The sequence below is a fragment of the Pipistrellus hanaki genome (genome assembly GCF_964339955.1).
Source record: "Pipistrellus hanaki genome assembly, chromosome: 2".
Taxonomy (NCBI): Eukaryota; Metazoa; Chordata; class Mammalia; order Chiroptera; family Vespertilionidae; genus Pipistrellus; species Pipistrellus hanaki.
In genome coordinates this window covers 101,090,170-101,102,524 of record NC_140504.1, presented here as the reverse complement: position 1 = coordinate 101,102,524, position 12,355 = coordinate 101,090,170, and the positions used below count along the sequence as shown (strand labels likewise).

The 12,355-nt window shown below is 38.0% G+C and overlaps 1 protein-coding gene across 6 annotated transcripts in view; it reads left to right on the top strand.

The window, feature by feature from the left end:
- Positions 1 to 12,355, top strand: part of U2SURP (U2 snRNP associated SURP domain containing) — a 70,042-nt gene that overhangs the window by 52,842 nt on the left and 4,845 nt on the right. For all 6 annotated transcript variants that reach the window (XM_084875927.1, XM_084875925.1, XM_084875926.1 and 3 more), the window contains 3 exons: positions 5,266 to 5,425; positions 8,433 to 8,543; positions 11,894 to 12,012. In XM_084875927.1, coding sequence (XP_084732053.1) covers positions 5,266 to 5,425; positions 8,433 to 8,543; positions 11,894 to 12,012 — 390 coding nt within the window. The remainder of the gene's footprint in view (positions 1 to 5,265; positions 5,426 to 8,432; positions 8,544 to 11,893; positions 12,013 to 12,355) is intronic.

The window sequence follows — 12,355 nt, the reverse complement described above, 5'->3', positions numbered from 1 at the left end:
AGTCAGGAGCTTTAGATTTCTGGTCTTGCTGCATCTGGTTTCACTTTGTTGTTGAGTTTATTTTTCTGTGCTAGGTATTACATTCTCACTTTGTAGTTACTAAATGGTCACCCGCATATATTTTAAATCATTTTTTTTACTTCACAGAAAATTAATTATTTAAACTAGAGGCCTGGTGCACGAAATTTGTGCACGTGGTAGTGTCCCTCAGCCCAGCCTGCACCCTCTCCAATCTGGGATCCCTCTCACAATCCAGGACTACTAGCTCCCAACTGCTCGAATGCCTGCCTTCCTGATTGCCCCAACTGCTTCTGTCTGCCAGCCTGATCACCCCCTAACCACTCCTATGCTAGCCTGATTGATGTCCTACTGCTCCCCTGCTAGCCCGTTTGTCCCCAACTTCCCTCCTCTGCTGGCCTGATCACCCATAACTGCCCTCCCCTGCAGGCCATCTTGTGGCAGCCATCTTTGTTCACATGGGGGATCTTTGACCACATGGGGGAAGTCATCTTGATCTTGTGTGCTGTAGTGATGGTCAATCTGCATATTACTCTTTTATTAGATGGGATAAAGGCCTGGTGCATGGGCGAGGGGCCTGTGGTGGTTTGCAGGCCAGCTATGCGGCTGCCACCCTCCCCCCTCCCCCTCCATCCTCGACTTAAGTGGAGGAGGCCCTCATATCTGGAATTTATTTACCTTCTACAATTGAAACTTTGTAGCCTGGAGTGGAACCAAGCCTTCTACTTGCTTTGTGGCTGCCACCATTTCTGTTTGGATTTGTTTACCTTCTATAATTGAAACTTTGTAGCCTTAAGTGGAAGCTTAGGCTGGCTAGGGCAGGTGGAAAGCTTGGTTTCTTCCATTGCCTGGGAAACCCAAATCTCCCTCCTGCTCTCTGTGGCTTAGCCATCTTGGTTGGGTTTATTTGCATACTCACTCTGATTGGTTTGTGGGCATGGCTTATGGGTGTGGCTGGTGGGTGTAGCAGTGGTGTGGTCAATTTGCATATTAATATTTTATTAGATAAGATGTGAATAAGAAGGTTATGCTTTTCTTTTGGATTGTACATTTCTGGGAAAATACATATTCAATCTGTTATGTTATTTAAATGTAAAAACTTCAAAAGAACTAAGATTAAAAGGAAAAAAATATTCCTTAGTGCATGAATAAATTGTAATTTTGAGTTTTGCTTATTGCTCATCACTCCAAAATTGTTTTTGTATTTGACACCAAATGTAACTATAGGAATCCCTGCTCCCAAATTCTGCAAGATAGTATTAGTAGTTTTTCCATAGCACTTGACACCTTTTTAAAATAATTGCACAGGAAGTTAACTTTTTAATTAGGAAAATGTATGGCCTCAAAAACACAAGAAATTTCTGATTTTTAAATCTTTGGGTTTTTTTTATTGCTATCAAATGGAACAGTGAACAAAGGGACCTTTGTGTTCCAGCACAATTTGAGCATTTGTATGGATTCAATAAATTGGTATTAGTAGCATTTAGATTGTTAAGAAAATATGATTGATTAGCATTTGTAGAAGCAATTTTTAAAAATTTTTTTATTGATATCAGAGAGGAAGGGAGAGGGAGAAATAGAAACATCAGTGATGAGCCGAAACCGGTTTGGCTCAGTGGATAGAGCGTCGGCCTGCGGACTGACTGAAAGGTCCCAGGTTCGATTCCGGTCAAAGGCATGTACCTTGGTTGCGGGCACATCCCCAGTGGGGGGTGTGCAAGAGGCAGCTGATCGATGTTTCTCTCTCATCGATGTTTCTAACTGTCTATCCCTCTCTGTAAAAAATCAATAAAATATTTAAAAAGAAAATGAAACATCAGTGATGAGAGAGAATCATTGATTGGCTGTCTCCTGTACGCCCCCTATTGGGGATCAAGCCCACAACCCAGACCTGTGCCCTTGTCCTGAATCAAACGTTGGCCCCTTCAAACTACAGGCTGATGCTCTATCCATTGAGCAAAACCGGCTGGAGCCACTTGTGGAAACAATTTGATATAATGAGGAAAATATGGCAACAGTAATATCTTTACATAAATATCAGTGTGATCAGAAGTCAGCAATGTGTTATCACAGAGAATTTAAAAATGTAGATGTGGTTTGTGGAAATGCCTATCTGAGACTGTTTAGTAGGAGTATAGGAATTGGGAACAATGGTTTTCTTAACTGTTTTTATATCTATAATCCCATTAATAACATCTTCCAACATTGTAGAATCACTGCTGTAGAATGAATCTGTATACTGATAGAATGATTATTTAATTTAGAGTAAAGAAAGAGTAGAAAAGCCATTGTAGAGTTCAAATACTGTTTAATGGGTTTTATTTATAAAGGTGTTAATTTTTTTGCATAAATTTGGTATTTGTGTTAATGTTTGGAATAAATGCATTCTAGTATTGAGAATCATATGTTCATACAGTAAGGCATGGATTACTGAAAATATTTATATTTTTTATTTTTATAGGAGTTCTAAATAAATCATCAGAAAAATAATTTTATGAAAGTACAAAGCAAGGAAACTTTCCCCATACAACTTTGAGTCTTAAAATTTTCATGTCTCACTACTGCTCTCTAGTGGCTGCCTCCAAAATTCCTTCTTACTAAGGAACTGGTGTTTGAAACTAGTAATTATTGGTATTTGTGGCAGAAATGTGATTCAAAAAATACATAGTATCACAAATGCTTAGGATAAAGGTTCTAAATAGTAATATAACTTCATTTGTAATGAATTCTGTATGTGTTTAGAGTCTTGAGTTTCTATTTCTTTAAAGAGCAAGATGAAGTTGTGATAAGATCTGAACCTAGAATTGATAATTTAAGAGTTAAAGTCATAACCAATTAAAAACACACTGCTTGGGCCTTGAAAAATTAAAATGAGAATTCTAAAATATATCTTAAATTATTGAAGTATAGTGTGTCTCATTTAATAATAGGCTTAATAATATAGTTAATGTTTAGTGTCCAGCCATCTAGATCCTTTCTCTGTATATGTAAAAACATGCATATAATTTTTAAACATTAATTATAGAATACTGTACATACTATTCTATGACCTTTGCTTATCACGCTAGTGTCATGGGTATTATTTCATGTCAATCAACTTATTTAGCTACTCTGTAGTCATCTGTATTTATAAGCAGTCATTGGGGTAAGTGCACAAGAAAGTTTACCACGAAATATTTGAAATCTTTAAAAAAAAAAAATAGAAACAAATAAATAATAGCCTGGAATTTAAGTAATTTCCATTACGCAGATGCCACAATTTAATTAACTGTGTAACGTCCTTATTGATAGACCCTGTCCAGAATAATCCTTCAGTAAACACCTGTGCGGCGCCAGCACAGCCAAGGGTTCTGCGAGCCTGAGGGAGGGTGGTTAATGATGGAGAAAAAAGACAAGAGAATAAGCTGGGTCTAGGTGGATCTTTTGTGCCTTGCTAAGGCCACAGAACAGATTCAAACTGCAAAGCTGATGCTTTATTTATAGTCAGGGAAAAACAAGGTAATTTACAACATTCTTGTAAGTTTCACTTATTTTGGCAGCACTTGCTGCCCCTCCCACAGCCCACTAGCTACCCAGGAAAGATCTAGGGAGCAGTTACAAGATGAAGCTTAATTATGCTTAGAGGACTGTGCCCTCCAAGCTGGGACTTGTTTGCGACTTTGCCAGCAGGTCAGTCTGAAGCTTAACCCTATAACCGCTTCCTACAAACACCTACATTTATATGCGTGTACGCTTGTGCACATATACACGTACACACACAATTGGCTGTTTAAAAGCATCTGAAACACTGGTAAAAGTTTTATGTACCATAAAACAAATTCTTGTATTTAAAAAAATTAAAAAATACGTTTAGGAAGTTTATGACAGATTAGTGAGAAATATTAAGTGAAAAGTTTATTTCCAAAAATATAGTGTTTGTTTAATAGTTAGCCTTGATTTTTTTCTTCTTAAGTATTGTGTTAAGTTGTACCTATATACAGTACTAATGATTTGTGGGTTCCAAGAGTCTTAAGTTTATAAAAGCATAGTAGTAATACACTGGAAGGTATATTTTGATTAGAAATTAAAAAACTAGTTTTCTTTAAAAAAAAAAAAATGCCAATTTTCTTTTAGTATAACATCTTTTTTTTTTCTCCTAAATTGCCAGTACTTTATTTTTATCTGCTTTGCTTATATTTTTCTCATTCAGTGTACAAATCTTATCAGACTCTAAAATAATGAAATTCTTATTTGGAAAGAATTTGTTTATAACTGTTTTTACATTATCTTGGATAGTTTTCTATGTACTAAAAGGACTCCTACTTATGGTAGAATGTATTTAGTACCCAAAAACCAACATATAAGAACTTCTCAGCTGAGACTTTAAACCTTAAAGATATATGGCATATTTGCTAATATTGTTTTACAATATTGTTTATAAGGAATTTTAAAACATTCTGAGATTGTTTGTACATGGATGACTTGCTTTGCCCAGATTTAACATTACACACACACACACAAAGCCCAGACGGAGAACACACAACTTTTTCTTAAGTCCCTTCATTTTTTGTGTGCTTAAAGGATATTTTTTTAATCATGTGGTGGTAATCATACACATGGTTGCCTGCCTCTCTGTTTCCACTAGATTGTAGTCAGTGGGATGGACAGGCGAAATTTCTTGTTCGTATCCCTACCCATGCTAGTCACTTAGTTTTTCATTTTCTTCTTATCTAGAACTAGCACAACTTTAAGTATCATTAGTGTGTGCCAGTATTTAAAATTTACACATTGTTTTCTTTATTCCTAGAGTTATATGCTAATCAAATAATTTCTCTACATGCTGCATTGATTGTTTCATAGTAAATCTGTGTGCCTTAAACTGACGTTACTTCTTGTTTATAGGTTCTGCTGAGGAAGGGTAAACCCTTGGCTTTTTAAACGTTAAGCTGGTTGAAGTCACTCTGAACTGTGATTTCATTTAACTGCTGCAGGCAAAGTTTGGTGCAGAATGAAAGGCACACATAACATTAACATAAACAGAATTTTTAAAAATATTGTCATATTTAAGCCCCAACTTTTTCTGCAAGGAAACAGTTTTATAAAATTGTCTATATTATTTGATCAAATATTTTGTAAAAAATGTTTTTGTGATGAATTTCCCTCTTATATTTTGTTAGTGTTAAACTCTTAACGTAGTTTAAGACAAACTGTTAAATTTAACTTTTGTTTGGTGTCTTGATATACAATGTATTCTGCTTATTTCCAAAGTCAAGAAGAAGACAGTGAAGATGAAGAAGATACTCAAAGTTCCAAATCTGAAGAACATCATTTATATTCCAATCCAATCAAAGAAGAAATGACTGAGTCCAAGTTCTCTAAGTACTCTGAAATGAGTGAGGAAAAACGAGCCAAACTTCGTGAAATCGAGGTTTGTATTGCATTGAAATTTAAAACTGCACTGACCTTTCAGTTTTTCTACTGAACTAGGCTTCCTCTTGGCATCACATCTTGGCACATCCTGTTCCCTCTCTGCCTCAGCTCACTTCCTTCAGGCCTCTTTGTTCAAGCATCCCTTCTCCCCCTATATCCTTTTTCTTATCTGGATTTTCTTACATCCCCCTATATATCTCTGTTCTGATTAGTGATTATATTTTATGGGTTTTTTTTCTTGATTGCTTGCTTAATTTCTGTCTGTTTCCCCGTGCCCTCCTCCTCCCCAAGACCGATTTCCATGAGGCAAAGGACCATGTCTTTCTAGTGCCATGGAGAGATCTTCTGAAGATATTCTAATGAATAGATTACATCTGACATTATGAAAGTCATTACGTTTTGAGTGTACATAGAATATAACTCAGAAAAGTTAGCTACTTTGTGGCATGTTCAAGTTAGGTAACATTTATTATATTACTAGAGGCCCAGTGCATGAAATTCATGCATGGGGTGTGTGTGTGTGTGTGTGTGTGTGTGTGTGTCCCTCAGCCCAGCCTGCACCCTCTCCAATTGGAGACCCCTCAAGGGTAGTCGGACATTTTTCTCATAATCCAGGACTGCTGGCTCCCAATTGCTCATCTGCCTACTTCCTGATTGCCCCTAATCTCCTCTGCCAGCCAGCCTGATCACCCCTTAACCACTCCCCTGCCAGCCCGATTGTCCCTAACTTGCCTCCCTTGCTGGCCTGGTCACTCCTAACTGCTCTCCTGCTGGCCTAATCTCCGCCAACTTCCCTCCCTTGTCATCAATCTTGTGTCCACATGGGGGCGGCCATCTTGTATGTTGAAGTGATGGGCAATTTGCATATTACCTCTTTGTTATATAGGATGCTAACTTTAAGTATCTGTATCCTTTAGTGATGGAGAGGAGAGACAGTAGACATTAAGTGGAGCTTAACAATAAGGAGAAAAATTTATATGAGAGTCCAAACCATCTCCAGCAGAATCTCCCCTCCCCTTATCCCTCTCCTTTTTTAATGCCTCTATTTATTATCACAAGTATTCAAATATGTCAGGGAAGAATTCTATAATGGGAACCTTCCTTCCTGTTCCTTGCCACAAGGTTTTGAAACATGCCCGGTAAATAGTGTAGCAGTTAGTCCAGAATCTCAAAAGTGTATATGATTGGCCCTGGCCATTGTGGCTCAGTTGTTTGGGCGTCATCACATGCACTAAAAGGTTGCCAGTTCGATTCCTGCTCAGGGCACATACTCCAGTTGCAGGCTACACCCTGGTAGGGGGCATGCAGGAGGCAACCAATCAATGTTTCACTCTCACATTGATGTTTCTCCCTCTCTCTTTCTCTAAAAAAAAAAACACACACAAAAAAAAATGTACATGAGTGAATGTTAATACTCGGTCCATTTATTTAACAGTATTTATTTTTTAATGCATAATCTGTCAGTGCTATTCTTTTTTACTGATAATTCGTTACCTTATTTCTGTTTCTCCACCTACTCACTGTTGTGCTGGTTATAAGTTCTTGTTCACCTCATTCTCAGATATCACCAAGCCAAAAAGTTAACAGAGAAAGAATTTTGTCTACTTTACACAGAATCATATGGTGGTGTTATAAGTTTAGAGGCGAGATTTCAGCGTTAGGTTGATTCATTTTTTTGGGGATGTGTTCAGTTACACTCTCTCTAGAGTTTTTAGGGGTGCAAGGTGATGGATGTCAAGAATACACTTACAGATGCCCTTTTCAAGCTGCATGTGCCCCATTTTAATAGCCTTGCTGATCTCCGTCTTACTAACCTGATGGAATATTGGAGTAGAAACAAAGACTGAGTTCATTAAAAATATATTTCCTTGATAATTGAAGTGACATTTTGATAATTAAAAATGCCAAACAGACTGATCATTCTTAAATGTTCTATTTCCTTATTGGCTTAAAGAGAAAAAAACCTAATTTAGCTTTTTTGTTAATTTCTATGTATTTGTATATATATGTGCTCTCTGATAATCTGACCTTTCCTTTTTTTTACTAGACACTCCTTGATTGTTTCTCTTGCTCTTGTAGTGCCTGCCTCTCACAATTTAATCTTTGGGGATTTGCATTGTGAACTAAATTCTAATTTTAAAATGTAATTCTTTGGGGAACCAGATACCAACTTCATTATCATTTTGTTGAGATAAGTTCTTAAACCACATTCAGATTTTTTAAAAAAATATATTTTATTGATTTTTTTTACAGAGAGGAAGAGAGAGAGAGAGCTAGAAACGTCGATGGCAGAGAAACATCGACCAGCTGCCTCTTGCACACCCCCTACTGGGGATGTGCCCGCAACCAAGGTACATGCCCCTGACCGGAATCTAACCTGGGACCTTTCAGTCCGCAGACCGACGCTCTACCTCTGAGCCAAACTGGTTTCGGCCACATTCAGATTTTTGAGTCATCTTATACAGTTTTACGGAGATCATGTGGGTGCATGCTCCATCATTTCAGTTCTGCATAGTTGGGCTTGTCTGACACATACTACTTTGCTGTATTTATGTTTCCTTTTAATATGCTTGTTTCAAAGAAAATACTTTTTTTTTTTTAATTGAATTTATTGGGGTACAGGTTTCAAGTGTACAACTCAATAAAAGATCATTTACACATAGACTCATGTGCCCCATTGCCCCAAGCAAAGTCTCTTTCTGTTCCTGTTTCCCCTCTTTACCCATTTCTACCACAGTTCCCTTTCCCTCAGGCCATCACTACACTGTTGTCTGTGTCTATGTGTTATATGTATAGTATGTGTGTGTGTGTGTGTGTGTGTGTGTGTGTGTGTGTAAAAATGGGGGGGGTTACTTAATCACATCACCTTATTTCATCCAGACTCCCTGCCCCAGTCCCCCTTTGACAGCTGTCAGTCTGTTCCATGTATCTCTGCCTCTGTTACTATTTTGTTCATCATGCAGTACTTGAGGAACTATAGTGATGAAAAAATTTTGTCTTCACAGCTCAAAGTTATGAAGTTTCAGGATGAATTGGAATCTGGAAAAAGACCTAAAAAACCAGGCCAGAGCTTTCAGGAGCAAGTAGAACACTACAGAGATAAACTACTTCAACGAGTAAGGAATAGAAAATTATTTGTTTGACTCCCTAGCATATTGGTATCTATACTAATAAAAGAGAGATATGCTAATTAGATCGGAGACCCTTCGGAGACCTTCTGGACAAAGCTGGGGGCTTGGCCGGCCTGCAAACCACCTCCAAATGGCCCTCAGCCCCTTGCCCAGGTCAGCCACACCCCCCAGCAGGATCTCCCACCCCGATGGGGGCGTGGACAGCCTGCAAACTGCCCCAGCCCCTTGCGCAGGCTAGCACCATCCCCAGTGGGGACCCCACCCCAATGAAGGTGTGGCTGGCCTACAAACTGTCCCTCGCCCAGGCCGGCCCCATCCCCTAAGAGGACCACCTTTAGGGCAGATCAGCCAGCCCCCATCCATGCACCAGACCTCTATCTTCTATACGAGTGTTTCCCAAACTTTTGGAATATGTGTACCCCTTCTATAGTTTTCATAACGCTGAGTACCCCTTGTAAAAAAAAAAAAAAATGGATGTATAAGGTGCAGCTAAGCATGATGCAGTGCATATCCCCACCAAACTCCGGTGCAATACATACCCCCACCAAACTCTTCCTGTACCCCTGGGGGTACATGTACCACACTTTGGGAAACACTGTTCTATACTAATAAAGGGTAATATGCTAATTAGACTGGGAGACCTTCCAGACAAAGCCTTGCTTGGTGTTGGGGCTGAGGCAGAGGCAGATAGGGACGATCAGGCCTGGAGGGGAAGACAGTAGGGGGTGCGGGGGGGAGGGGGTAGAATTTGGGGGTAAGCAGGCTGATGGGGAGATCAGGCTAGCCAGGTGGGCAGTTGGGGGCGAGCAGGCCAGCAGGGAAGGGCATTTGGAGGTGATTAGATCAGTGGGGGGGAAGCAGTTGAGGGTGAGAAGCCTGGCAGTGGGGGGGTGGGGGGTGGCGCAGTTGGGGGTGAGCAAGCTGGCAGGCAGGCAAGCTGTTAGGAGCCAGTGGTCCTAGATTGCAAGAGGGATGTTCGACTGCCCAATCCTGTGGGATCAGGCCTAAACTGGCAGTCGACATCCCCTGAGGGTTTCCAGATTGGAGAGGATGCAGGCCGGACTGAGGCGCCCCCCTCCCCCCCATGAATTTGTATACCACACCACTAGTATTGGTATATTAAGGAAAATTAATTCAAATTGCATCCTTTGATGTATAAATGCTGGATACTGGTAGACAACTAGGAAGATTTGAAATTTCATGTTTTACAATTATTTCAACTTGTAAAAGGGTTAGGGCCACAGCATAATATTTTATTGTAGATATTACCTATAAATAAGAAAATTCTGCTAAGAATATGATTTCAAAACTGGAATAGAGTTTTGAAATAGAGAAAAAACCCTATAGAAAGAGTATTTGTGACCATGAGATACCAGAAACCATGAGAAGTGGCATAGAGACAAAAAGATGGAGTTAGGCTTTAGAAAGTTAATGTAGGACTCCTTTTCAATTATTTTCAAGGAGGGACAGCAAGTGGTAGACTACCTTATCAGTGAACTCTAAACTTTTGAGGGACCTGATATTCTTGTTCATTAAAAAATATCTAGGGATACACAAAATTTTAGGATAAGGAGACCCACATGATAATTGTTGAGAGAACCCAGGGGTTTTATTGGGACTGCTATATTTTTATTTAAAATATTTTAACTCTAGTTTGATTTCTATAAATTATGCATGAGGAAACTGTATTTTGCAGACCATAAGCCTCACTTTTAAAATTTCTACTCTATATGATATATTTTGAATAAAGATCATTTAGATTTGAAAAAAGATGTTATGTATCTGTACCACATGAATCCCTTTGGAGATGGTGGCAGGTGTTTGATCTTTATGGAAGACTCCTCTACTTTGGAATGCTTACTGGTCCTGATGGTAGTAAGACATGTATGTTTTAGTCTTCTGCATTCCAGATTGCATTTGGGGAGGAGGGTGTGTTTCTTGAAGATGTATAGGGTTGGCAGACTGTACCATCACCTCATTTTGTAAATAAACATGGCTCACAGCCATTCTCCTTTAGCAGAGTTGAATATTTTTAACCATCTTTGTGTGGCCCACAAAGCAGAAGATATTTTATATTTTCTGGCTCTTTATAGGAAATGTTTGCCAACATCTGGTACAGGCTTTTTATAGCTATCAGAAAGCTTTCTTGATGCACAGAAATCTTAGAGCAGTTAAATTCCCTGTTAATGAAGATCTGAGTGGGCTTTGTGGGTTCATTGTCTATAGCTACTCCTTTAATTAAATAATCAATAGAAATTATAATTTCAAGTGAGAAGTGGCAATTATAGTATCTGAGGATAAGGATATAGTTCAGCGTTTTTCAACCGCTATTCCTGGTGTGCCGTAGGTGCAGACAAGACAAGAATTTTATAATTTTTCACTATTTTGTTTACTTAATATTTCATAATAAAGTAATTATAAAATACTTTCTTTGTGTTTATTTGATTACTATTCAAGAGAATTACTTTATATATAGTCAATATAGGCACAGAGTTAAATTTTTTAACATTTTCTAATGGTGGTGTGCCTCGTGATTTTTTTCATGAAACAAGTGTGCCTTTGCCCAAAAAAGGTTGAAAAACACTGATATAGTTTTCCAGGTTTATATAATTGTATAATCACATAGTTTTATTTTCATAAATTAGGATTTAAAATTTGCAATACAATTGGTACTTGTCTCTCACTAATAAGATTTTCTGATGGACAGTTTTTGTGAATAACTATTTCTCCTTTTCAGCCTATTGCTTTGTCAAGGCTCTCTTGATTAAATCAACTTGCTGTGCAATAGTATCACTGCTATTTTATTGTCATCTGAAATGGCACGTTCACTGTGTTGTTATCTTGTAAGGGACAGCACTCTGCAGGTGGTAGTTGCAAACCTTAGCTCCAGAGCTTGGGCTCAAATCCTGACTTTATTCTGTGTGACCAGGGGCATGGAACTTAAACTTTCTGAGTTTCAGCTTTCATCTCTAGAAACGGGATAAAGGTACTACTGTGGGTGTTTGGAAGAAATATATGAAATGGTGTGTGAGGATTGTTTACTAATTATCTGGCCTATGGTAAGCACACAGTATAAATGTTTGACTGCTGTCACTGGTATTACTGTTATTCATGGTGAGTAGAAGAAATGGCTAGCTTTTTTGGAAGAGGAGGTGTTTTTTTTTGTTTTTTTTTTGCTGCTGCTGTTGGTTTTTTTTGTTTGTTTGTTTTTTTAATGTTATTTGTGATTTAAAAATTAGTTAAGTAGAAGAGAACGTATCATTATATAAATGAGATTAACCCAGATTGGTTTTCATGACAAAATATTCTTTCTTTAAAAAAAAAAATTTTCACAGGAGAAAGAGAAAGAATTAGAAAGAGAACGAGAAAGAGATAAGAAGGATAAAGAAAAATTGGAATCTCGGTCCAAAGACAAGAAGGAAAAAGATGAGTGTACTCCAACAAGGAAAGAAAGGTATAACATTTCTAATTTAATAACTATACTGGTTTTAGGATTTAGAATGATGTTCCATGTTATAATATTTTCAACACCGATTCCAACAAACTAGAAAATAATTTTTCATGATAAATATGTTTGGCTCTTGCCTATTGGAGGCAGAACTAACTGAAAAATGGGACCATTAATTAGCACTTGGCTTAGTTAGCTAAGCCATCATCCCTTTATATCCTTTCACATGGTTCGCAAGTTACCTTAACCTTAATTCAGTACTAAGAATTTAGTTACCATACTAGGTATCAAGCTTAGGCTTAAATAACTAAACAGCTTGCTAGATCTTTCTTGTTGTCTCTAATATAAG